Source organism: Agrilus planipennis, unplaced genomic scaffold, assembly GCF_000699045.2.
Source record: "Agrilus planipennis isolate EAB-ADULT unplaced genomic scaffold, Apla_2.0 scaffold73, whole genome shotgun sequence".
In the NCBI taxonomy this organism is placed as follows: Eukaryota; Metazoa; Arthropoda; class Insecta; order Coleoptera; family Buprestidae; genus Agrilus; species Agrilus planipennis.
In genome coordinates this window covers 660861-683600 of record NW_020439682.1, presented here as the reverse complement: position 1 = coordinate 683600, position 22740 = coordinate 660861, and the positions used below count along the sequence as shown (strand labels likewise).

Below are 22740 nucleotides of genomic sequence, written 5' to 3'. Positions count from 1 at the left end.
TCGTGAACGCCGTTCTACCACGCGATTTAATATGATTAATTAAATAATAGTATCTTATCGTTTCATCATTAGAATCAAATCATCAATTTAAGCATTGTGTTTTTAATTATTTATGCTAGTTATTATTTTACGTTTATTGTGAAATTCCATTTTATATTATAGCATGTACGACTACGCAAATCGCAACGTTTGGAAACCGACAACAATTACCACCTAAATTATTACTCGATACAAAAATCAATTACAATCTTGAAAAAGCCTTAAATAAAATTAGCGTAAAAATTGACTTTGACTACTTTCGTCTAAGGATACTGTGGAAAATGTAAAATAATTTTCAAAACAGAAACTTTAAGACTGCACTTTCACGGATTAATTAATAATAATTATTAAATATTTTTACCCTGCAATAGGTTATTAAAAGAGAACTTGAAGAAGAAGATAGACGTTTAGATATGATGATGGAACAACGACGTCAAATGGCAATTAACGAAGAAGAAAGGAAGAGACAGGAACAAAAAGAGAAAAACAGAACGTTTGTAGGAGCGATGATGCAACAAATCAAAGAAAATGAAATCAGTCGTTTGATGGAAACGGAAGCAAAGGAAGAAGAAAGTAGGAATATAAACAGGGCCTTGATTGCCATGAGGCGAGAAGACGACGAGAAAGAAAAGGCGAAGCGTGAAAAACAGAAACAAATTAGGGAGGAATTTAATAGGAATAACAAGGAATTAGAAAAATATAAGTTGATTGAAAGAGAAGAAGAAAAAATTACTGAAATGAGAGTAAGTAGTAATTTCTTATCACTCGCTCTACGTGTTTTATAATGTAAAAAAAAGTATTTAATAAGGACTCTACACATATTTCAACATGTTACATACGAAAATAGTCAAAAAGCAGATCCAATCAAGAGTTATGAGCTTATATTATACTTTTTAATCTTCAGATATACTTCGTTTACTTTCTGTAGCGATGTGACCTTCAGTTTGGCCGGTGCAAAGTAGAAAAGAACAGCACTCGGCCAGAAAAGAAAGGAGACAACTCTCGGCCAAACTCTCAACCGGTGGGGAGCGTATAATCCGTACAGTACTGCACGGAAAAACTGACCATATTATCCACTACAATTGCATTGCTCAAATGTGCTGTTATTGATACCATTTACTACTGAAAATATCAACGAGATGTTTGTTTATATTTGAAAACATATTAAAGGCTTCAACGCATGTTTTCGACTCGCAGTACTATTCCTGATTGAACAAAACTTTTGGCAGGTACTGTATGAAAAAGTATGTTTAATGAACAACAGTCGAGAGTATAATGAGATTTTTTCTCCCTATCTACGATTTTGTCAACGCGCATCCAAGACATTGGAACGGGCAAATCGCTACAGAAAGTAAATGAAGTATATATTATGTTCTTTGATCCTCACTTCCATAATTCGTCCTACCTGGCCTATATATATATATATGTGATCTCACATTTTATGCCATCTTACATACAAGTAAACACTCTTTCAAATATTTAAAACCTAAATTTTACTTTATTTTTATTATTATCACAATGGTTTAAAATAACCCAGCTGGGTCATCAACACAAATTATGCATTGTGCATTTTATTCTATTTATAACATTGTAACGAAATTTGTAGTAAGTATATTACGTATTATTTAATTAATGAAATATGCAAATAAGTTGTGAAAATCTACAGATACATAAATTAAAGTAAATGCAATTATAAGGTGCAAGAATTTATGAGAAAGAAAGCCGAAAGAGAAGAGCAACTTGAAAGGGAGATACAGGAGGGTAAAGCAGCAAAAGAGAAGGAAATTGCAAGATTAAGGGCCATGCAAGAAAGGGCAGCTGACCAACAAGCTGCCGCTGATGAACTTAATGCCATGAGAATACAAGAAGAGGTAACAACTTTTAACCTATACTCATCTACAAAAATGTTTCAAATAAAGCGACGTATTTTTGTCACCTTTTAGGGTTCCGTACGCCTAAACGAAAAACGGAACCCTTACAGGATCACTAGTGTGTCTCTCCGTCCGTCTGTCACAGTCAATTTGCTCCGAATCTACTGGACCGATTAAGTTCAGATTTAGTACATATATGACTTTCTGTGATCCAAACACGGATGCAGAACGTAAATAAATTAATTTTGAACCTGCGGGTCGTTTTTTTTTTGGAATTTAAAAACAAATGTATTGCAAAGTGTACCTTGTGACAAATTAAATGAAAAGGCTTATTGTTAGGGTCTCAAATATACTTAAATTTATAATTTTAAAATAAATCGGTTTAAAGTCATAAATAGATGAAAATTGATCGTTTTCCCGCGCTTATTTCCGAAACTACTGAACATAAAATTTTGAAAAATATGCGGGAAATAGTTCTTTACTTTTAGATTACAGGAAAATTAATAACAAGTCTATGGTCAGAACGTAACGAACAATACTTCAACAAAACAATATTGTACGTACAAATTTACGTTTGCAGTTTGTTATTGTTTATATCAAATCGATAATACAAACATAAATAAATTCGATTTTAGGTAGAGAGAGAATGGAGAGATAAACAAAAAGCTATCGCCAAGAGAAAAGCAGATGCTGAAGAAGAATTGAAAAGAGATAGAGCAAGACAAATGGAAGATATCCGGAAAGGGCAGGCATTAGAAATAGCTCGTGAGAGACAAGAATTTTTCCAAGTACGTGCCACATTATTTCCATTCGAAACTGTACAAAAATGATACTCACAGATTAGAGAGAAAGTAGAAAGTAGCAATTTTCGCTGGAAACATTTTTAATTATTTAAATAATTATAACGCTTATTTAAGTTTCATAAATACTTTAAAAAATTCTCTAACAAGTGCAATTTCGTTAGCTACACTACATATGGCTCACTGAAAATGGAAACACATTTGATTATAACTAGTTAGAGAACTGCCAAAATCATACAATGATAATGTTGCTTTATATATTTAACTATTAAATATACGTACTTAACGTTTATAAAAACGAGAATAAGGGTTGGATGTTTTGGATTTCAAGAAAGGGGTACAGAAAATCGCCCTCATTATATGACTAAGAGTAAAATTATAGAACAATAAAAACAGTATATTTAAACGTACATACAATTTAGACATCTTTTAGAAGTGAGTTAGTTTAATATGAAATATTATTCTGAAAATTCATTTCTGAATTTTTTACCCACTACACACTACCACAAATTAATGATGGAAAAATTGTTGCTGTTATCACACCCCCACCGGGAATTGAACCCGGAACCTCATTAATTTGAGGTAGTGTGTAGTGGGTAAAAAATTCAGAAATGAATTTTCAGAATAATATTTCACAGTATATTTAGTTAACAGAGAAGTAAAATCAAAACATAGAAATTATCTGTCCCATCTCTTTAATTATTAAAGTATAAAGGTCAATGTCTGCTTTTCTACAATTTCCTGCAAAAATAACTTATTTTCCCGTACCTATATATTTGAGTTTTTCATTCAAAGCGAAGAATAAAAGCAATTTTCTATAGAATTATTACCACATCCAAATTTCGTACAATCATACCGATTACATACATAAATCACATCTCTGGTAGACACTCTGCCAGAGATGTGATTTATGTGAAGTACTTGCTTTTAAAATGCAAATACAAAATAGAAAATACCTATTTTTTTCTTGCATTTAAACACTTTTTCGAGAAAAGCATTTGTATTTTATTTAAAATACTTTTCCCAACTTATTTTCTATTTGTAAAATGCAAAATACATTTTTGCCGTTAAGAGTTTTCCTAGTATCACCGATCAAACGTTATATAAAATGATGAATAAAAGTTGTTCCCATTGGCTTTTGAAGGTATTAGAAGATTAAAAAGGAGACAAAACGTTTCTTTCTTTTATTACAATGTGTAAAAGAAAACAAAATGGGGTTGTAAATATTTTGATATAAAACGACTGATGTTGATTTTACATCGATAAAATTATTTGCAACCCTATTTTGACTCTGATCTTTCACTCTAAGCAAACTATTTTTTCATCAGTGTCATTTTTCTGATTAAAAGGGAGATGTACTTAAATACTTTTAAAAAATTGTTTTGCACATCTCTAGATATGACGCAAGCAATTCGCTACTTTTAGATTCGTCCTAGCTTTTCCAAAAGCAATGTTTGTTTCAAAATTAGTTAGTTAAACGAAAATTATTAATAACACCAGTACATTTGCAAGAACTTAATCGAAAGTTAATAGGCTAATCGGAAGCTAATCGATTAATAGAAAGTTAATCGACCAATCGATTACAAATCGATTATTTCCTAATGAAATACATAAATCCAATAATCTACTAATNAATACATAAAAAATATAAAAATTTAATGAGTTTTTAGTTTATATAGGAAACAATTTCTGTAAAAATTTCGGTAATGGAATGAAATTAACTTTTAATAAGCGAAGTTGAAATTCTTTATTATTACATAGACACTAAAATTTAACCTACAATCCATTATCAGCATTTTATTTCAAGATTGTCCCTTTCACATTTCTAGACGAAACAACTAAAATTGTTCAACATCCCTACATATACTCATCATACATGTACACTAAATAATAGAAATATCTATCTACTTAATTCTTACCAGTATCTACTTCTTTATCTATATTTCCAAAACAAAAGAAACTTAAAATTAATAATCCTTTAAGACAAACAGTTCGCGTAGTAACCACACAAACACGCGATACTGTTTTACGTTGGCTTGACTTTGTAAGGACATAACGAAAGCCAGATGAGATAATAATTGTAAGCAAATATTTGCATCATTGTATGATACTTATATACTAATACCTAACGCCGAAAGAAACGTTACATAACAGGAACTACACTTATTACATACTGATTAATAAAATTTTAAAAATATCTAATAATAAAGATAATTTAAGCTTTTATCTAGTTTTTTGCACAACTGAATCACCTCAGACCAGTATAACTAATTAATTAATGGAAGGTTGTTAATTAAAGTCGACATTCGTTCGCTAATGCTGTCTCACGTAATCACCTCTTTATTTTTCTTTGAACAATACAAAAGGTTGCCAAGGTGCAACAAGAAGAGTACAACAAGGAGCAAGAAAAAAAGAGAAAGCAACGGGAGGCAGCAGTTTGTCACAGGAAAGAGCTCCTCAAGCAAATTAACGAGAAGGAACTCGAAAGGATCGAAAAACAGAAACAAAAATTCGAAGAGGGTGAAGCCATTCGCCTAGAACAGGAGATTCGCAGTTTGAACATTAAACAAATACTTAAGAAAAAAGTGGAAACACTGAAGTAAGTCGATGTATATTTTCAAGTGCATTAACGTATGTATGACTGAAGCTACTGTAATAGTTATTGATGACTCACTCATTGATATTTTACTCAAAGCTTCCCTTCCGTATGCGGACAGTGTCTCGATGAACTTTATCAGTGTTTTTGGATTTTATGCACATAGAGGCTGTTCATTTTGATACCACTGACGACCACAGTAAACCCGATACACGTATCGAAGAACTAAAACATATTTATGCAAAATTTTCACGAAATTTAACGGAACAATTGTACCGAATACGACGATTATTTCGTATAAAATAGAGAACATCGCCATCTATTTAGGTAAATCATTTATTGTCGGATACCCACACAGAGAAAACTGAATTTTTATGGCTAAGCAAAAACTTCAATTTTCGATTTTAAACAACTGATTTTTCCGTAGAAACAGCAGAATTTATTAGGTAACTTGTAATAATCTAAGTAATTATTATTATTTTCGCTTTCGAAACAACGGGATAGTGGGATAAATTGTAAATACTCAAGTAAATTTTCCTTTTTCATTTTTTCCGTGCAAAATTTTGATTATTCGATATTGTGGTAGCTGAAACCGACCACTGCCCAAAAGCATTAGCGTCTTCTCTTAGTTCTTCTTTCTTTTTCAAAACTTTTAAACTTTTGCCCCATCGAAGACTAAACTAAATATAATTATATAGTACCTACACAAATAATTAGAGTATTCTAAGTCTTGATGCGGCATCTGGCGAGAAATCAATTAAAATCAATAATCCCCTCTATTTTATATAAATTGATTCTGAAATAATCGTCAATTTGGCATCTGCTCAAATTGTTCCGTACAGGTAGCGACTTTCTTATAAGTTATTTCGATGCCCGTACGAATTCAGAATCTAAGATCAACAAAGATAATAATGCCTGATATATCGAGAAATAATTACTTCTTACGGATTAATATACNAAATACAAAGTTTTAGTTGTATTATGCGCGGATTTCTCATCATTTTCTTTAGAAAACAACCTCATACCTTCTACGGCATCTGACGAGAAATCATTTAAACAATTGATAATCCATTCAATTTTATATAAACTTACCGTAACTGTTTAATTTCATCTGTACAGGTCGTGATTTTCTTGTAAGTTTTTTGAATATGCGTCCGAATTTCGACATGCGTACGAATTGGGCGACTCTTATTCATTCAAATACAAAGTTTTAGTTGTATTATGCGCGGATTTCTCATCATTTTCTTTAGAAAACAACCTCATACCTTCTACGGCATCTGACGAGAAATCATTTAAACAATTGATAATCCATTCAATTTTATATAAACTTACCGTAACTGTTTAATTTCATCTGTACAGGTCGTGATTTTCTTGTAAGTTTTTTTAATATGCGTCCGAATTTCGACATGCGTACGAATTGGGCGACTCTTATTCATTCAAATACAAAGTTTTAGTTGTATAATGCGCGGATTTCTCATCATTTTCTTTAGAAAACAACCTCATACCTTCTTCGGCATCTGACGAAAAATCATTTAAACAACTGATAATCCACTCAATTTTATATAAACTGATTCCGCAGTAATCGTCACTGTTTAATTTGATCTGTACAGATCGCGATCTACTTATAAGTTATTTGGACATGCCTCTGTATTGAGCGCCTCTTATTTATTCAAATACAAAGTTTTGATTGTATACTGCACGGATTTCTAATGTTTCTTACTTGCAGGCAAAATAATGTCCCTAAGAAATTTGTTACGGACGTAGCCAGACAGCTGGGGGTGTAATGACAACCAAGGATGACCCTCAAACATTTATGCACGTGTTAAATTTACTTCCATTTATTATACCTACATTATACGCTATTATATATTTATAACTATTACAATAAAATCGAACTAAATAGTAAACTAATGATTTTTTTGAGAAGGTCCTTAAAGATCTAAAAAAATACCAATTGAGTGCGATTTCACTCCTTCTGGTGCTAAAGATGTAAAATAAATAAAACATTCTATGTTTTTTTTTTAAGGCAAGCACCACTAAAATATTAATACGCTATTAAAAAAAAAAGAGTACAGAAAAATATCGTGATTTTTTTTGAGTTCGCAAACAGTTATGTAATTAATTGGTTCAGACAAAGTCAGACGTAGTTACATGGAAATCGATTGCCTAAAAAAAAGTACAGCTTTGTTTAAAGAAATTTCTCGTTAAGTAGTTACGAAAGCCAATTACAATTGACGTCATGTATTCTGCTGGTGACAGATTAATTTTTTATTATATGGTAGATACTTCTCTTTATCACCAAAATCTACAGATAAGGTAAAATATTCACCGAACATAGGAATTACACAATTCTTTATCTGCATTTTCAGCCGATATAAAATAAAAATATAAAAAAGCGAAACTTTACCTTTGTTTGAAAAAAGGTGTCTGTTTATTCCTGTATCTGGATAACACCTGATTGAAGTATAGAGACAAACTATTTTTTTCGATATTTTTTACTTCTTTCTAGTACTTGTACTATTTTGTTCACTTAAAGGTCAATTTATGCATTAGAGGAAGGGTAAGTTCTCGAGTTTTCATAACTTTCACAACTATCCACACTATTTTCATTTAAAGTCACAAAACTCACAAACTCGCAACGACAGAATTTTTCTGCATTTAATACAATTATTGTGTCGTTAAACAGAAAAATTTGTACTTAGAGTACTTACTTACTTACTTTAAGAAAGTATCAGATTAAATGAGGAAGACCAAAATTGAACACTCAAGATCAGGACTAAGACCGTAACTATATCAACAAGGCGAATGCCAAGACCGAATAAGTAAGACCAAGATCAATACCAAGACTGGAACAGTGCTGATCTTGGTCAAGCATTATTTATCTAAAGAAAAAACAAGTAAAAGTGTCATTCACCTACTAATGTATTTTGTCTTAATTCAAATTTTATCTCTTTAGTTTGATAGCAACCAGTAATAAAAAAAATAAGTTTGTTCTTCTTAATAAAAGCTTACCTTAACACATCCTTGCAGAAGGATTTTCTACAGAGAACAACAGATACGACCCTTATTCCTAAAATCTCAAAAAAAAAAAATGTTTTTCATGATGTGCAATAATAAAGAAAGTGCATATTCTTTATTAAAACCTTTTTTTATTAATAGAATTAGGTACATAGTCTGGTAAATAACGATAATATATTAGTTAAGGTAAGTAGATTGCAAAACTTTTCTCTCAGATACATTCGCTCATAATTATTGTTAATGTTACATTACAGTCTTTGTAAAATTACTTCATACAAGTCAACCCTTGCGTTCAATTTTCTTTATTATCCAATCATGCATTTACCAGAAAAACAAACAAAAAACAATAATAAATTGATAAACATATAACAATTTAAAACAAACAAGAAAAGAAAACAAAAACAGAAAAAGACAAAAACAAACAACAAGCACGTCTGCGTGTTTCTTTGTTTTTTTTTTTTTGGGTGATATGTCCGTTAATGTATTTGTGTCTTCCTTTTTTTTTTCATGTTTCACATTTTATNTTTGTTTTTTTTTTTTGGGTGATATGTCCGTTAATGTATTTGTGTCTTCCTTTTTTTTTCATGTTTCACATTTTATTAATTCAAAAGTTTCATTTTATTCTCTTTTATCCTCATCTTTGAAATTATAAATGGGGTTTGTATATTCGTGTTGATCAGGGGAGAGAATTCGTTCATCAAGAGCATTATTCAGAGCACCAAAAACAGGATTTTGAAAACGAACACTGAAATTTAAATAGTTACACCGTTCAACCGTGTACTAATTTTTTTGTTAATATAATACGTAAAATTAAAAGTAAAGTAATTTGTGTACATACCTTACATTGAATTTACCAGAACTTTTCCTTTTAAATACGTAATAGGCAGCAATACATATAGCTATTATAATCAAGGGTGCTATAATTCCTGCAGCTAATGAGCCAGAACTTTTCTGATTTACAGGAATCTTCTGGATATTGTCGTAATCCACTTGGAGTTTAGGCCTTTTGATGTTATTTAGTTTTTCATTCTAACATTTTAAATGTGATTTTTAATCATTTAATATGCAATAAATCTTTTTTTTTTAAACTAGCTTATCAAAATTGTACACTAATATTATCAAGGTTATCTGTTAGAAATTTTAAGGCATAAATTATTATTTAAGTTTCACAAACTTTATTTGAAGAGCGTCGACAGCCGTTTCAATTTTTATTTCATTCTTACAGTCTTGAAAATGATATAAGAATCGAATGGACTGTCGATAACATTCAAACAAATTTTGTGAATCTTTACCAAGTGGTTTTATTGTTTCAATTTAATATTTCAAAAAAATTGAAAATCCCTGAGGATACGATTCAAAGAAATATTGGATAAAAGAGTTCATCGGCAGATTCATTGAAGGTGGACAGTCAATCCATGACCTTCAACCCCCAATATGGAACTCCCCTTAGTCACTCTTTTTTGTCATTTCTAGCCCAATGGCAAACAACTGAAGATGAAAGATAAAGAATAATAATGCGAATAGCCGGTCAGTCCCTGACCCTCCTACCTACACTGCATCTTCTTTTAGGAATAGTGGGAACGAATGAGTAGTGATTGGGAAAAGACAAATGAAATGCAAACAAAAAAGTGGTCGAAGAAGACCTGTGTTCTCCTAAATATGTTTCTAGACCACGCCGCTCAGTATATAGAAAATATAGGGTTGTTCGGAAAGTCATTTCGTTTTTTCCCGACAGAGGATTTAATTGTATTCTTTTGCACCCAACTTCACATTTAAGCCGTATAATTTTTATATGCTTTCAGAGCTCATATAGCAAGGCTTATGTGTGAAACATTCCAATTAATTCTACGCAGTAGTTTTTGGTTGGTGCCCTTTTAAATATGGAGAGCGATAAGCAGTATTTTCGACATATCTTACTGTTTTACTACAGAAAGGGTAAAAATGCTGTTCAAGCCAGAAAGAAATTGACTGATGTGTATGGAGAAGGTGTGTTGACAGTACGCCAGTGCCAGAACTGGTTCGCTAAATTTCGATCTGGCAATTTTGATGTCGAATATGCACCACGTTCGGGAAGACCGGTTGAAGCTGATAAAGACGCGATAAAGGCATTAGTTGATGTCAACCGGCGAATAACAACACGTGAGATCGGATTGAGGTTAAATTTATCAAATTCAACAGTTTATGACCACTTGAAAGGCCTGGGATTATCCTCGAAGCTCGATGTATGGGTTCTCCATGTTCTCACAGAGAGAAATCTGTATCGCCGCATTGACGTCTGCGATTCGCTTCTCAAACGTCACGAAAATGATCCGTTTTTGAAGCGCATCATCACTGGGGACAAAAAAAAAGGAATCGTTTTTTTTTTAGCTTTTACCGGATAACACAACGATTAATTCGGAAGTCTATTGTCATCAGCTGGACAAACTGAATGATGCACTTCAACAGAAAAGGTCAGAACTAATCAACAGGAAAGGTGTAGTGTTTCACCAAGACAACGCGAGACCTCACACAAGTTTGGTCACTCGCCAAAAGCTTTTCAAGCTTGAATGGGATACAATGCTACACCCACCATATTCTCCAGACCTGGCACCATCGGATTATCATTTGTTCCGGTCACTCCAAAATTTTTTAGACGGTAAAGCCTTCACCTCAAATGAGGAGGTCAAAAACCGCCTCGATCAGTTTTTTGCCAGCAAAGACCAAAAATTTTATGAACGTGGAATTATGCTACTACCAGAAAGATGGCAAAAGGTGTTGGACCAGAACGGTATTTGTTTATTATACGAAAACTGTCTTTCATTTCCACAAAAAAAAAACGAACTGACTTTCCGAACAACCCTATATAATTTCGACTTAAACGGAGAAAATGTTTTTATTAAAACCCTACCTGGTCTGCATGACAGTCAATTCCTTCATCAACAATATGGGAAATTTCACAAACGCATCTTGGTTTGATTTCGCTGGGTATGCACAGATGGGTGCAGTTGTGCGAATCGCACCCATTAACCCCATCGGGTTGCCTAGACTTTTGCATTATCGCAAACAGTCCGTTCTGGTACCCATTTAGTCTGAAACTATCACAAAAAACGTTCTCCCCATACAATCTACATTTTCCCATGTAACCGTTGGGCAACAAAAAATACAGGTGGTCTTCAAACAGACTGAGACCTCTGGTCACGTTATTCGCAATTGTTTTTTGGCCTTTACCGTCATAATCTATTCTCAATATGACGCTCTCGTGTTGATTGGCGTAATACAACTTCTTCTTATTCAGATCATACGCAATTCCAGTGATCAGTCCTTTGATGGACTCTGCCATTTCGAAGCAACTGGTTCCGTCCAAATTGCATCTGTACATTATACTGGTGGGGGTGTTGAACACCCACCAATGGACTTGGGTATAAAACAAATATTTGTTTATCGGATCCACCACGAGTGTAGACACGTCCGTATCTCTTGTTATATTCAATATCTTGGCACATTTCTGTTGTTCAAAATTACAAACTTTGATCGATTTCGATCTGGTATCGGCGTCGAAGTAGTAAACGTTTTCCGTGACCCAATCCACGCTTAACATTTTCGGATAACCAATATCGGACAGGAATTCTCTTTTACCAGATAAAATGTGAATACGTGAAATGGTTTGGAGATCTTGAACACTGAAATAGACGTGACTTGTTCTCAGGGAAACGTCGAGTCCTGTGATTTTGGGCGACTCCTGTCGGAATAAGACTGAAATTGATCTCTTGTGCTGGGAATACAGATAAATTTCGTTAAAGGTACTGACAACCATTTCCATGGGATTTCCAACGCCCTTGCAAGATATTCTATCAGCTCTAAACGAAAAATAATTGATCTTTAACCCGAATAAATAGAAAACTGCTAAATCTTCCTACCTTATAACGAAGCCATCAAAGCAATCACAACTGAACCCTCCGTCCCGTTCTTGACATTTCTGACTGCAAACCGGAGGATCACTTGAACATTCCTTGATATCCGTGCAAGTGTGACCATTTCCGCTCAGTTGGTAACCTTTCAAGCAAGAACACATGGGTCCCGATGGCGTCGGATGACAAACTTGCGAGCACGGATTATTGGTCTCGCATCGTTCCGAACAAGATCCGTACTCATCGGAACCGTCGTAACAATTTTCGTGACCATCACAGACCAAAGACATGTCGATGCAGTTACCGTTTTTACACCGGAAGCCATCTTTGCAGGGTACATGAACGTGGGGCATTGATGGGAAGACGTGATGGACACAAAGATCGGGAGATTCGTCAGAATCATCGCCACAGTCGTTGGCTCCATCGCAAACCCACTGGGATGAAATACACTTTTTGTTGTTACACTCGAACTGTTCAGTGTGACATTTGGTACAATTCTGTAAAGAAAACAAAATTAAAGTGGGAAAGTTCAGAAAGTTGTGTCTTTTTTGATGAAAGAATTCGTATTACCGTTTCGTCTTCGTGATGAGGACATTCAGACGTTCCATTACATTTCGCGTTTAGTGGAAGGCAAATGGTCTTGTTCTGGGTGCATGAAAACTCACTTGGTCGACACCCATTCTCATCTAGTATGACGTCACAATACATTTCGTCGGTAGCATCACCACAATCATCTACACCATTGCAACGTAAAGATTTATCGATGCAAAGACCGTTGGTACAGGAGAACTTATTGGATGTACACGATTTAGAACCTATCAAAGGAATTGCAAATATTTTTGACCAAACCACTCATAAAGTAGCGAAACAAAAATACTCAAAATTATTTGAATCAAAAATACCTACGAAATTTTGTTAAATATTTACTATACAAATGGTGCTGATTGAAAATGGAAGAAGGAGAGATGTTAGATCGTTAAAAAGGATTTAGCATTTTGATATATTGGAAACAGATTTAAAAATTAAAAAGTTGTTGCCAAAGTTTTACGAAACAGTCAAGCACAACGAGGCCATTTACAAAAGTTTAAGTCAGTTAAAAAATAATTTGACACAATATTGGGACGAAAAATATAATCTCCAAATCAAAAGAAAAATAAATTGATTGGATTTGTGATCCATTTGCGATAAACAACACGTTGGAGTATGAATTATAACTTTGAGACAAAAGAGTGAACTAATTAAAAAAATTGACTAAATCGGAATGTAATAATCAAGAGTTACGATTAATTAATAAAATGAAAGAATCGATCTTAAATACGATTATCCGACAACATCACAAAAAGCCTTGAAGATATGCCATTACAATTTTCCACGTGTTATTTGCGCGAATTCGATTTTCGATTTCGACAGACGTAAAAACGAAAAAAGATCCCTTTTTTAGAATTATCATTGCCCATATAAAAACCTAATTAAAAAAAAACACTTAAGATCAAATTTCGCATTAAATGTAATTTGTAATTTATCATTAAATAAACAATTGGTTTATTTAATGATAAATTGCAAGCAAAAGCAAATTTTACTTAAGCTGATTTTAAGTACCTAGGAAGTTACAAATGCAGGACGAAATTAGTAGTAAGTTAATTTAGAAATTCGAAGAAGTATATCGTGGATAGAGAAGGTTAGAAATGAAGAGGTTTTAGAAAGAATAGGAGAACAGAGGACTATAATGGAAGTCAGTAAGAAATAGGTGGGACAGGTTGGTAGGACACCTTCTCAGACGTGAAGGTCTAGCCAGAGACATATTGGAGGTAAACAGGTGTTAAAAGGAGTAGAGGTAAACCTAAATTCTATTTCTATTCTATTTCTATTTCTATTTCTATTTTGCATTTATATTTAGGATAATGCATGTTCAGATCAATTTTATACATAGTGTTTTAAATGTGATTTTAACTAATCGTAAGGCAAAATTTAAGAGTTTTTAAATTAATATAAATATATCTGTAAAATATGGGTGGAACGGTTGTCCTTAAAAAACAAAAGCTTTTACGATGAATTTTTTGTAACAAGCAAAAGATCACATTAGGTAAATGTTTGCCCAATCTTTACTGAATTAGCAAAGAAAACTTTTTCCACGCCTTACAGAGTGAGTATTAATCAAAAAAGACATTACCACCCGGCGCATCCACCATTTTTAAAATTTCGATTTTAAAGTCCTGCATAATAAGTTTTTTTAGTTGCTGATACCTTTTGATAGTGGAAAGCACCCGAAAAGTTAAAACTGGTAAAGTACCTACATTAATATTTTTGTACCTAGTTATTACTCAAATCCTATTTTCAATCTGAAAAACAGATTTTACGAATGTAGATACAGTATTGAAACTGGTAAACAAGAAGAATCCTTAATTTTTTTTTGAGGACCCCACTAACCCACTTTACTCTGGTCATTTACCTTTTGTTCATAATATGTGTTTACTAGTTTCTACAAAATAGCCAGTAGATGAACTGATACTGTCCTGATTCTGGTTTTAAGGCCTTCATCGATTGAAATTGCTTCCTGACGTTTCGCTAGTTTCTTCAAAGTCCCGTCCATCTCCGAAGCTGGATGTGGACTGTCCGATGCTAAATGGGAATATCCTGTAGGTATAGGAGATGAAAAGACCTCTGAAGAAGATAGCCATTTGTGCTAGCGAAACGTTAGGAAGCAACTGCAACCGACGACGACCTTTAGTGTTGCCCAAACGCAAGAACAAGACGAGACTTAGCCAGTCTTGGTCTTGGTCTTGCGCCAATACACCTGGTCTTGGTCTTGGTCTTGCGCTCCCAGTCTTGGTCTTGGTCTTGGTCTTGCAGCAAGAGTCTTGCAAGTCTTGCAATTACCTATTAGTCTATTACTATTTATTAAAGTTTACTTTAAATCCTAGAAAAACGTATTAGAATTGGAACATTGTGAGCTTGAATGAATATAGCCATAGTAAAGATCAAGCAGATTAATAAATAACTGAAGATTTGATAAGAAATTCGAAAAATCAACTGACCTATATGTCGTTTTCCATGGAAGTAACTGTTTCTTAATAAACATTTATGATCCTTGCTTTCTACCGCGCCGCCTCGCCNTGTTGAGTCGTAATATTCATTTTGTTATTTGTATATTTTTCAGCATCTATCTTTATATTTCTAGTGGAATGGTTATTTTATTATTATTACAATATTTTCAATTGTATACATTTTACAGCAGTTATTTGGGAATTGTAGTTTGCCGACCATCGAAATTCAACAGATTTTATTGACCATTGTGTCTAGTTTATATTGTAATATTCAATTTCTTTTATTCAAACACGAACACCCCAATAAAGTTCAATTGGGTTTTCGCTTGGGTTATGTTTCCCAGAAATCGACGCAAACGGTACATTTCTAAAGATGCGTTGCACGTGTGTCGGTACCCCAAGTACCGGTTAATGCCCTTCTGATACTCCCACTATCTTTCAACCCCTCTGTATCCCTGTCTTCATTTCATAACAAATCACGATCTTCTACTTTTTCTCCAACCAATCAACCTTTCCCAATTTGAATTTAATTCCACCCTTAAACTATTTCCTCCACTTTTCTATTTATTCTAATTTCAGGAGTTCAGTCATTCTTTGAGACACTTACAATTTGGCCTTCAATTCAATCATTCGCTCTTTCGGTTCGGTTTCTATTTTCATTAATTTCAAGTTTTATACAGTCCACTCTACATATTTAAGTTTTTTTGTTATCCATTTGTTTTGTTAAAGTGTTGTTAATCCTTAGTTAAGTGTTTTAAATATATAGTTAAAACCAAGTGCAGTTTCGTATCAACAATTACAATTGCGTAATCCTAAAAATTGGCCCCTACAATAATACAAATAAAGTCGTCAAACTACGGCGACAACAAAAATTATAGATTAATTGACTGACGTGGGTTGGAACAACCTAATTTAAAATATTTACTGTACACCCCCATATACCTAACATATTTTAACCGGTCCCCTTTTTCTCACCATTTAACTGGCCTACTAGACCTAAAATCCCGTTACATACTTGCAATCATAATGAAAATTGCAGGCCAATTCTTCCCTGATACATTCACCAGTCTCACACTGGAAATGTCGCGCTGGACATTGCACTTTCGGCTTACAACCCTCTTCGTCTTCGCCCCCTACACAATCTTCGTGGCCGTTGCATCGCATTGATTGAGGGATGCAATGCATCGGTTTAGAACAGAAAAATTCGTGATGTTCACAAACAACAGGCTTATAACAGTTCTTTTGGTCGGTTCCTAGTTTCAATCCCAGCGGACAGGCACAGGAATAATCTTTCCTGGATACCAAACAAATGTGACTACAATTTCCATTATTAACTTGACAGGGATGATGTGCATTTCTGTGAGGCGTCACAGATACCAAATGAATTATTCTTTCGTTGTCTGAGAAACCTAAGAGAATTTGGATTGTAATCATATTTAATTACTTAAATAAAAGTTACAACTTCTGAATGCATTTAAAGAAGGAAATTAATATGATGTTGTTTAATTGACGTACCCAAATCAAGTTTTCGATGTAACAGTAGACTTCGGTTCTGAACTTTGTTAGAACAAAACAATTTTGCTGAATTTCGAACACTCCAAAATACATTATCACTAGTAGAAGCAATGCCTGTAGGATTTGTTAATAGCGAACGGAATCCATGTCTATCATCGCCTATACATGCCAAAAAAGAAAACCAAACTGAGGAATTAAAGACTACAATAACTTCAAAAAGTTACAATTTATTGATTGACGATACAGTAGGAAGGAGTGGAGGTGCGTGTCCAACCAGTCTTAAAACTGACGACCTTATGAAGATGATAACAGTAAAAATTATGAAAACATGGTTAAATTTAGCCATAGAACTATTCTTGGTGTGTATTGTTTTATTTTCAATAGTTGTGATATGCAAGGGAAGAAAAAGTAGGGAAAGAGCGAATATAAAGATAGGAGACGAAAAATTAGAAGAAGTGGCTAATTTTAGATACCTAGGAAGTCAGATAAGTCAGGATGGAAGGAGTAGTAGGGATATAAAGCAGAGGATAGCGCAGGGTCGTGTCGCCTTTAATAAAAAGAAGTCACTTCTATGCTCGCGAACGGTTAATTTAAAAATTCGAAAAAGGTTGTTAAAGGTGTATGTTTGGAGCGCGCCGCTGTACGGGTGCTACACAGGGACAGTGGGCGCGGCGGAAAATAAAAGGTTAGAAGCGTTCGAAATGTGGTGTTGTAGGCGAATGATGAGGATACCGTGGATAGAGAAGGTTAGAAATGAAGAGGTATTAGAAAGAATAGGAGAACAGAGGACTCTGTGGAAGTCAATAGAAAATAGGCGAGATAAATTGGTAGGACACCTTCTCAGGTATGAAGGTCTAGTCAGAGACATATTAGAGGCAGAAACAGGAGTTAGGAGGGGTAGAGGTAGACCTAGATTAGATTACTGTTCGCAAATAGTTAAGGATGTGGGTTGTTCTAGTTTTAGGGAAATGCGAAGTTTAGCTCAGGATAGGAATGAGTGGAGGTACGTGTCCAACCAGTCTTAGGACTGACGACCTTATGATGATGATGAGTTGTGATAAGGAATGGAATTGGGAAGGATAATACAAGAAAGGTTAAAAAAATTAAACAGCAAAAATCTAAATTCGATCCTGTCATTTGTGTGATACTAAAAATCCCAAAAAACTCTATATTTTTTAAGTACCTTCTATGCTTGTGCTTTCAATGTTTCCAGTGTCGAAATCTGTCCAAAACACTCGAGACAATTGGAAATCGTACATCAGATTGACTGGTCCCAAGAGACCTTGTTCAATTACATGAGTTCGGCTTGTACCATCCATTAACATACGATCTATGTGAACTGTGAAGACCTTTTTGAAAGCAACAAACATTAATCTGAAATTAAATGCAAATATTAAATACGTACAACACAAGTAAAGATGAAAATCTCCTTAAAAAAATAAGTCAGACGTCTATAAATTAATGCTATATTGGTCAAACAGGAAGAACATTCAAAACCAGAATTAATGAACATTTTAAAAGCTCTGAATATAAAAAAGAAAATTGTAACTAAGAAACAAAACTTAATAGTTTTTAACAATCTCTGGAAATAAACAAAATTAAAAATCATAACGCAAAACTATTGTTAAATAATCAAATAGAGTTAAATTATATATCACCATTGTTGTTGTTAAATTTATTCTAATGTAACCCTCTCTTTATATATACAATAAACTACAATTCTATAAAATATTTAGTGTAACACTCCACTTGAAAAAGCTACTGTGTTAGCGAAACAATTGTCGTTGTAAAAATAAAAAATTGTGAAAATTATTAGTAGTAGAATGAAGATTCGGGCTATAGGGCCGTGGTCTAAGTGAACTGTTCCGTCCAGACGTTTCGTCAGCTACTAAGGCTGACATCCTCAGTGGTGGTGCTGCAGTAGCTGACGAAACGTCTGGACGGAACAGTTCACTTAGACCACGGCCCTATAGCCCGAATCTTCATTCTACTATGGATTCCGGCCGTGAAAGCCTTTGTTCTTATATTGTGAAAATTATTATTTTTTATAAAGTTATGAATTTTCACCAAATAAATGTCGATTCCATCATGTATATGGATAGAAAACATTAATAATGAGGGGCGGTTATTACAAAAAGTACGAGAACAGATAGATAAAGTAAGAGATGGGATGGTAGGACACCACCTGAGACATCAAGAACGATTAGAAACGAACTAGAAGCAGAAACAGAAGTAAAGGGAAGCAGATGAAGATCTGTATTAGATTATTGTTCGTATTTTTCGGACTTTATTTGAATAGTTAATGAGACTATTTTTGATTCCCTTTTATTTGACATAAAATGTATTCGAAAATTAAACTTCAGTATACGTACCCCTCAGATGGTATCAGTACCATAGCAATTGGTGATTCTTCTTCCAAATCGTGCAATAAAACTGTTTTCGCATTTGTTTGCAAGCTATAAACGTTGACGGTTGCCTTAACACTATCGCACCAATAGATGTTTTTACCTAAAGCATCTAAAACGGACGAAGATAAATTACAAGTATTGAAAATAAAAACTAAATGTAAGGTTCACACTTGACAATGTTGTTTCGCCAAAGTTAGGCTTCTTTAGAAGTTATATAATGATCTTCTGAAGAAGCCAAAGTTCGGTCAAGCTTCCTGTAGTCGAAAGTAATAAAAGTTTGTTAAAGTTTACAAATTAATTTTTATTTTCTATGTTTTTGTAGCTAATTAAATAACCAGTTGATAGATCCTTTTTTGATTTGTTCAACATCAACATTTTATATCAAAACATTTACAACCCCAAGATAAAAATAGACATTTTTTATTTTGTATTTGCATTTTAAATGCAAGTATTTCAAATAAATTTCATCTCTAAATCGATGATACCTATTAAACATATTGAACAAATCTCTAACAGTAAAAATGTTTTCTTAAAAGGTGTGTTTAAATAACGTAGGTCATTAAAATTACCATACTGAACAGACGATACTGCTCCAATTGTTAAATCCGTAAAAAGCGAATCCGTGATAAGAAACACCAAATCCATTGATAGGAATGTCTTCGTCCATGACTCGAAAATTATTAATGAATTTGATTCTCCATTGTAAGCGATCGCGCCAATTTCTTTTGCATCAACAGGTAGCGTTGTCACTTGATGTTTTCCTAATAATTTATAGTCGATCGATACTAAAAGATTTCTCGTACCAGCAATCACAAATTCTTTCTTTTTATCCTCTGCAAAACAACGTAAATATTTATTTAAATTACGTTCATTCATTTTCAACAGTAAATAAATTGATAATAGAATAATAAACAACAAGATGAGAAGATTGACTGAATTTCACACAATTTTTGTTTTAGGAAATTTTTAGATAGTCGTTCTTCCTATTTTAATGTATGTTTACGTTGTCCTTCCACTATGGAATGAAGAATATAATTATATTTTGGGTCAAATTTGATTATACCAAGGGTTGTTTTCTTTGTGCTTGTTGCAATCTTTTAAAAACAGCCTTTCCTTATTACCTAAGCACGTATGTTTATCAGAGGAAAGAGTTTTCTCCTGAGGACAGGCGCAGCTGTACGAAGTTCCCCTTAAAAGACAAATATCGCTACACAATGAGCCTGCACATGGATTATGAATAGAAGTGTTTTTCATGGACGAATGGTGTATACGAATTCCATAAATTTTATGATTAATTTCTGTAACCAGAGTTTTTCTATTTTTACAAGTAAATTTCTCGCAGGATTCTAGGGATTGAGTAGCCCAGTCGGACCAATATAATCTATTCTCAAACACTGCTATAGAGTACGGATGTTTTACTATTCCTTCCAGGATGGTCTAAAAATTTCCACCGTAATTTTTTATAAACATATGGGGATGTATTTACCCTTCTGTCTGTGCCGTCTAAACGTATACTTTCAATGGTAGTGTGTTTGGCATCGGTCCAATAGAGTCTTTCGTTATGGTAATCAAGTGCTAAACCATTGGGCCAATGAATTTTGTCACTTACAAAAACCGTATAATCAGAACCGTCCATTTTTGATCTCCCAATTTTCGAAAAATTGCCCCAATCGGTCCAATACATTTCCCTTTAAAAACAGCAATTAAAAATTTCACAACTAAAAGGTAGCAGCTTTACTGCTATTCACTTTTACTTGCAGCAACTGGTCAGTTATTTTATTTATTTAATATTTAACCATTTCATGGCGTTGCAGTTTATAGAACGAACGATATTTATCCTTGAAGGAAACGAAAGTAAAGTTTCAAAAATATATATTAATTGTTTACATCAAGTGTTTCACCATAACATTGATTTCTTCAGATGAAGGTATTCTGATTGAAATTATTACAAAATTAGCATAAATACTAAAAGTTTTCAATTTTATGGGGTAGGAACAACGAAAGGAAGGGATGAGGTAAGTCATTAAGTTTTTGAAGACAAATTTAAATTTTATAATGAACTATTTACATCAATTTGATCATTTTTCATTAAAACATTTAATTTATTGTATTTATTAATGTAAAGACTTTCGGCTAGGTTCGATTTATAGGTTTTTGGTAATTCCTTTNAAAAACATTTAAAATTTTTTATAAACATGTAGGAAATTCTGAAGAATTTGAATGTTCTATAAAGCCAATCATGGTTAACTCACATGTAATAAATTTATAAATTTATTTGTTACTATCGTCATCGCAGTCTAACTTATCACAAATTTAGTGAAACAAATAACGTGTTATTACCGAAATAACACTTTGTTTGTTTCGAAAAATATTACTTTCTATCCATGTATAAAGGATAAACCTTCCTTCATATATTTTGTTCTTCTTTTTCAATAATAATACCGTACAAATGTTTAAAGAATAAACTTACTACAAAATTTAAATTTGTCTCCAAACACATAATGTCTTACCTCATCCCTCCTTTTCGTTGTCCCCACTCCAAAAAATTTGTAAACTTTTAGTATTTAAGCTAATTTTGTAACAATTTTAATCAGAATATCTTCACCTGAAGAGGTCAATGTTATGGTGAAACAATTGTTGTGAACAATTAATATGTATATTTTTAAAACTTTATTTTCGTTTCCTTTAATTGATTATTAAGTTTCCACAAGTAAAGCATTCTACCATTAATTAGATATTTACCCTACTGAAGGATTTAGAACAATCCCTCTTGGCTTATCAATGTCTTCGTTCATGATAACAGTGCAATGAGATCCGTCACTAGTACAAACTCCGATATGCTGCATATCGGAATCGGTAAAGTAAAGATTTTTTGTGATCCAATCGATGCAAATGTCTTCAGGGGTCACCAATCCGGATGTAACGATTAACTGAAATATTTGTGAGTAGATTTCAGTAGAATTACTTCGAATTACTTTGTAGCAAGTACCTCCCTATGGGTTCCATCTTCTCGGGCGCGAGTTATGCTTTCCGATTCCGAAAAGACGTCGGTCCAATATAAATGTTCACCGTCGAAATCTACACCGATTGCCTGATTCAAACCCTTCGCAAGTGAGAAATAAACGTGAGACTGCAAAAATAGCCCCCTTAGCTCTGACACAGTACTGAATACCATTAAGGCTTCGCCGTTTTTGGCGAGACAGGTTCTTTTATCCGATTGTAATACGTAGTTTTCATCGCAATAGCATTCATAAGAACCGAGATTATTTCGACATTTTTGGTCACATATGCCTGCAAATATCCATCAGTGAATAAACCAATAGAGCAGGAAGGGTTCACATAAAATATGCACAAATTAATGAAAAAAAATCGGTTGTCTGTAAAGTCGGTTTACTGACGATAATTGAACGTGACAACGTCATAAGAAAATACTGATGGAATGGTTTCATTTTTCAAAAGAAAATTTTAATTTTATTTGTTTGATAGATATTTTGTATGGATATAGAGAAGGAGGTAAATGGAAATGTATTATTGTATAGCAGCTGTCCACGCGGACGCATCG

The 22740-nt window shown here is 33.4% G+C and overlaps 2 protein-coding genes across 2 annotated transcripts in view; one reads left to right on the top strand and one right to left on the bottom strand.

Annotated features, from left to right (window-relative positions):
- The window catches only part of LOC108732383 (cilia- and flagella-associated protein 45-like), a 12503-nt gene extending 5290 nt beyond the window's left edge, over positions 1 to 7213 (top strand). Inside the window, exons 5-9 of the mRNA XM_018463149.1 lie at positions 411 to 782; positions 1737 to 1910; positions 2546 to 2698; positions 5077 to 5309; positions 7033 to 7213. Of these exons, the coding sequence (XP_018318651.1) occupies positions 411 to 782; positions 1737 to 1910; positions 2546 to 2698; positions 5077 to 5309; positions 7033 to 7090 (990 nt within the window). The 3' untranslated portion in view covers positions 7091 to 7213. The remainder of the gene's footprint in view (positions 1 to 410; positions 783 to 1736; positions 1911 to 2545; positions 2699 to 5076; positions 5310 to 7032) is intronic.
- Positions 7214 to 8852: 1639 nt separating this feature from the next.
- Positions 8853 to 22740, bottom strand: part of LOC108732379 (vitellogenin receptor) — a 24789-nt gene continuing 10901 nt past the window's right edge. The window contains exons 7-20 of the mRNA XM_025979435.1: positions 22168 to 22477; positions 21921 to 22108; positions 20665 to 20866; positions 20300 to 20615; positions 19748 to 20011; positions 19143 to 19287; positions 17954 to 18144; positions 16771 to 16929; positions 16275 to 16664; positions 12782 to 13062; positions 12221 to 12708; positions 11212 to 12160; positions 9163 to 9353; positions 8853 to 9069 (exon numbers count right to left, since the gene is read on the bottom strand). Of these exons, the coding sequence (XP_025835220.1) occupies positions 8943 to 9069; positions 9163 to 9353; positions 11212 to 12160; positions 12221 to 12708; positions 12782 to 13062; positions 16275 to 16664; positions 16771 to 16929; positions 17954 to 18144; positions 19143 to 19287; positions 19748 to 20011; positions 20300 to 20615; positions 20665 to 20866; positions 21921 to 22108; positions 22168 to 22477 (4201 nt within the window). The 3' untranslated portion in view covers positions 8853 to 8942. The remainder of the gene's footprint in view (positions 9070 to 9162; positions 9354 to 11211; positions 12161 to 12220; positions 12709 to 12781; positions 13063 to 16274; positions 16665 to 16770; positions 16930 to 17953; positions 18145 to 19142; positions 19288 to 19747; positions 20012 to 20299; positions 20616 to 20664; positions 20867 to 21920; positions 22109 to 22167; positions 22478 to 22740) is intronic.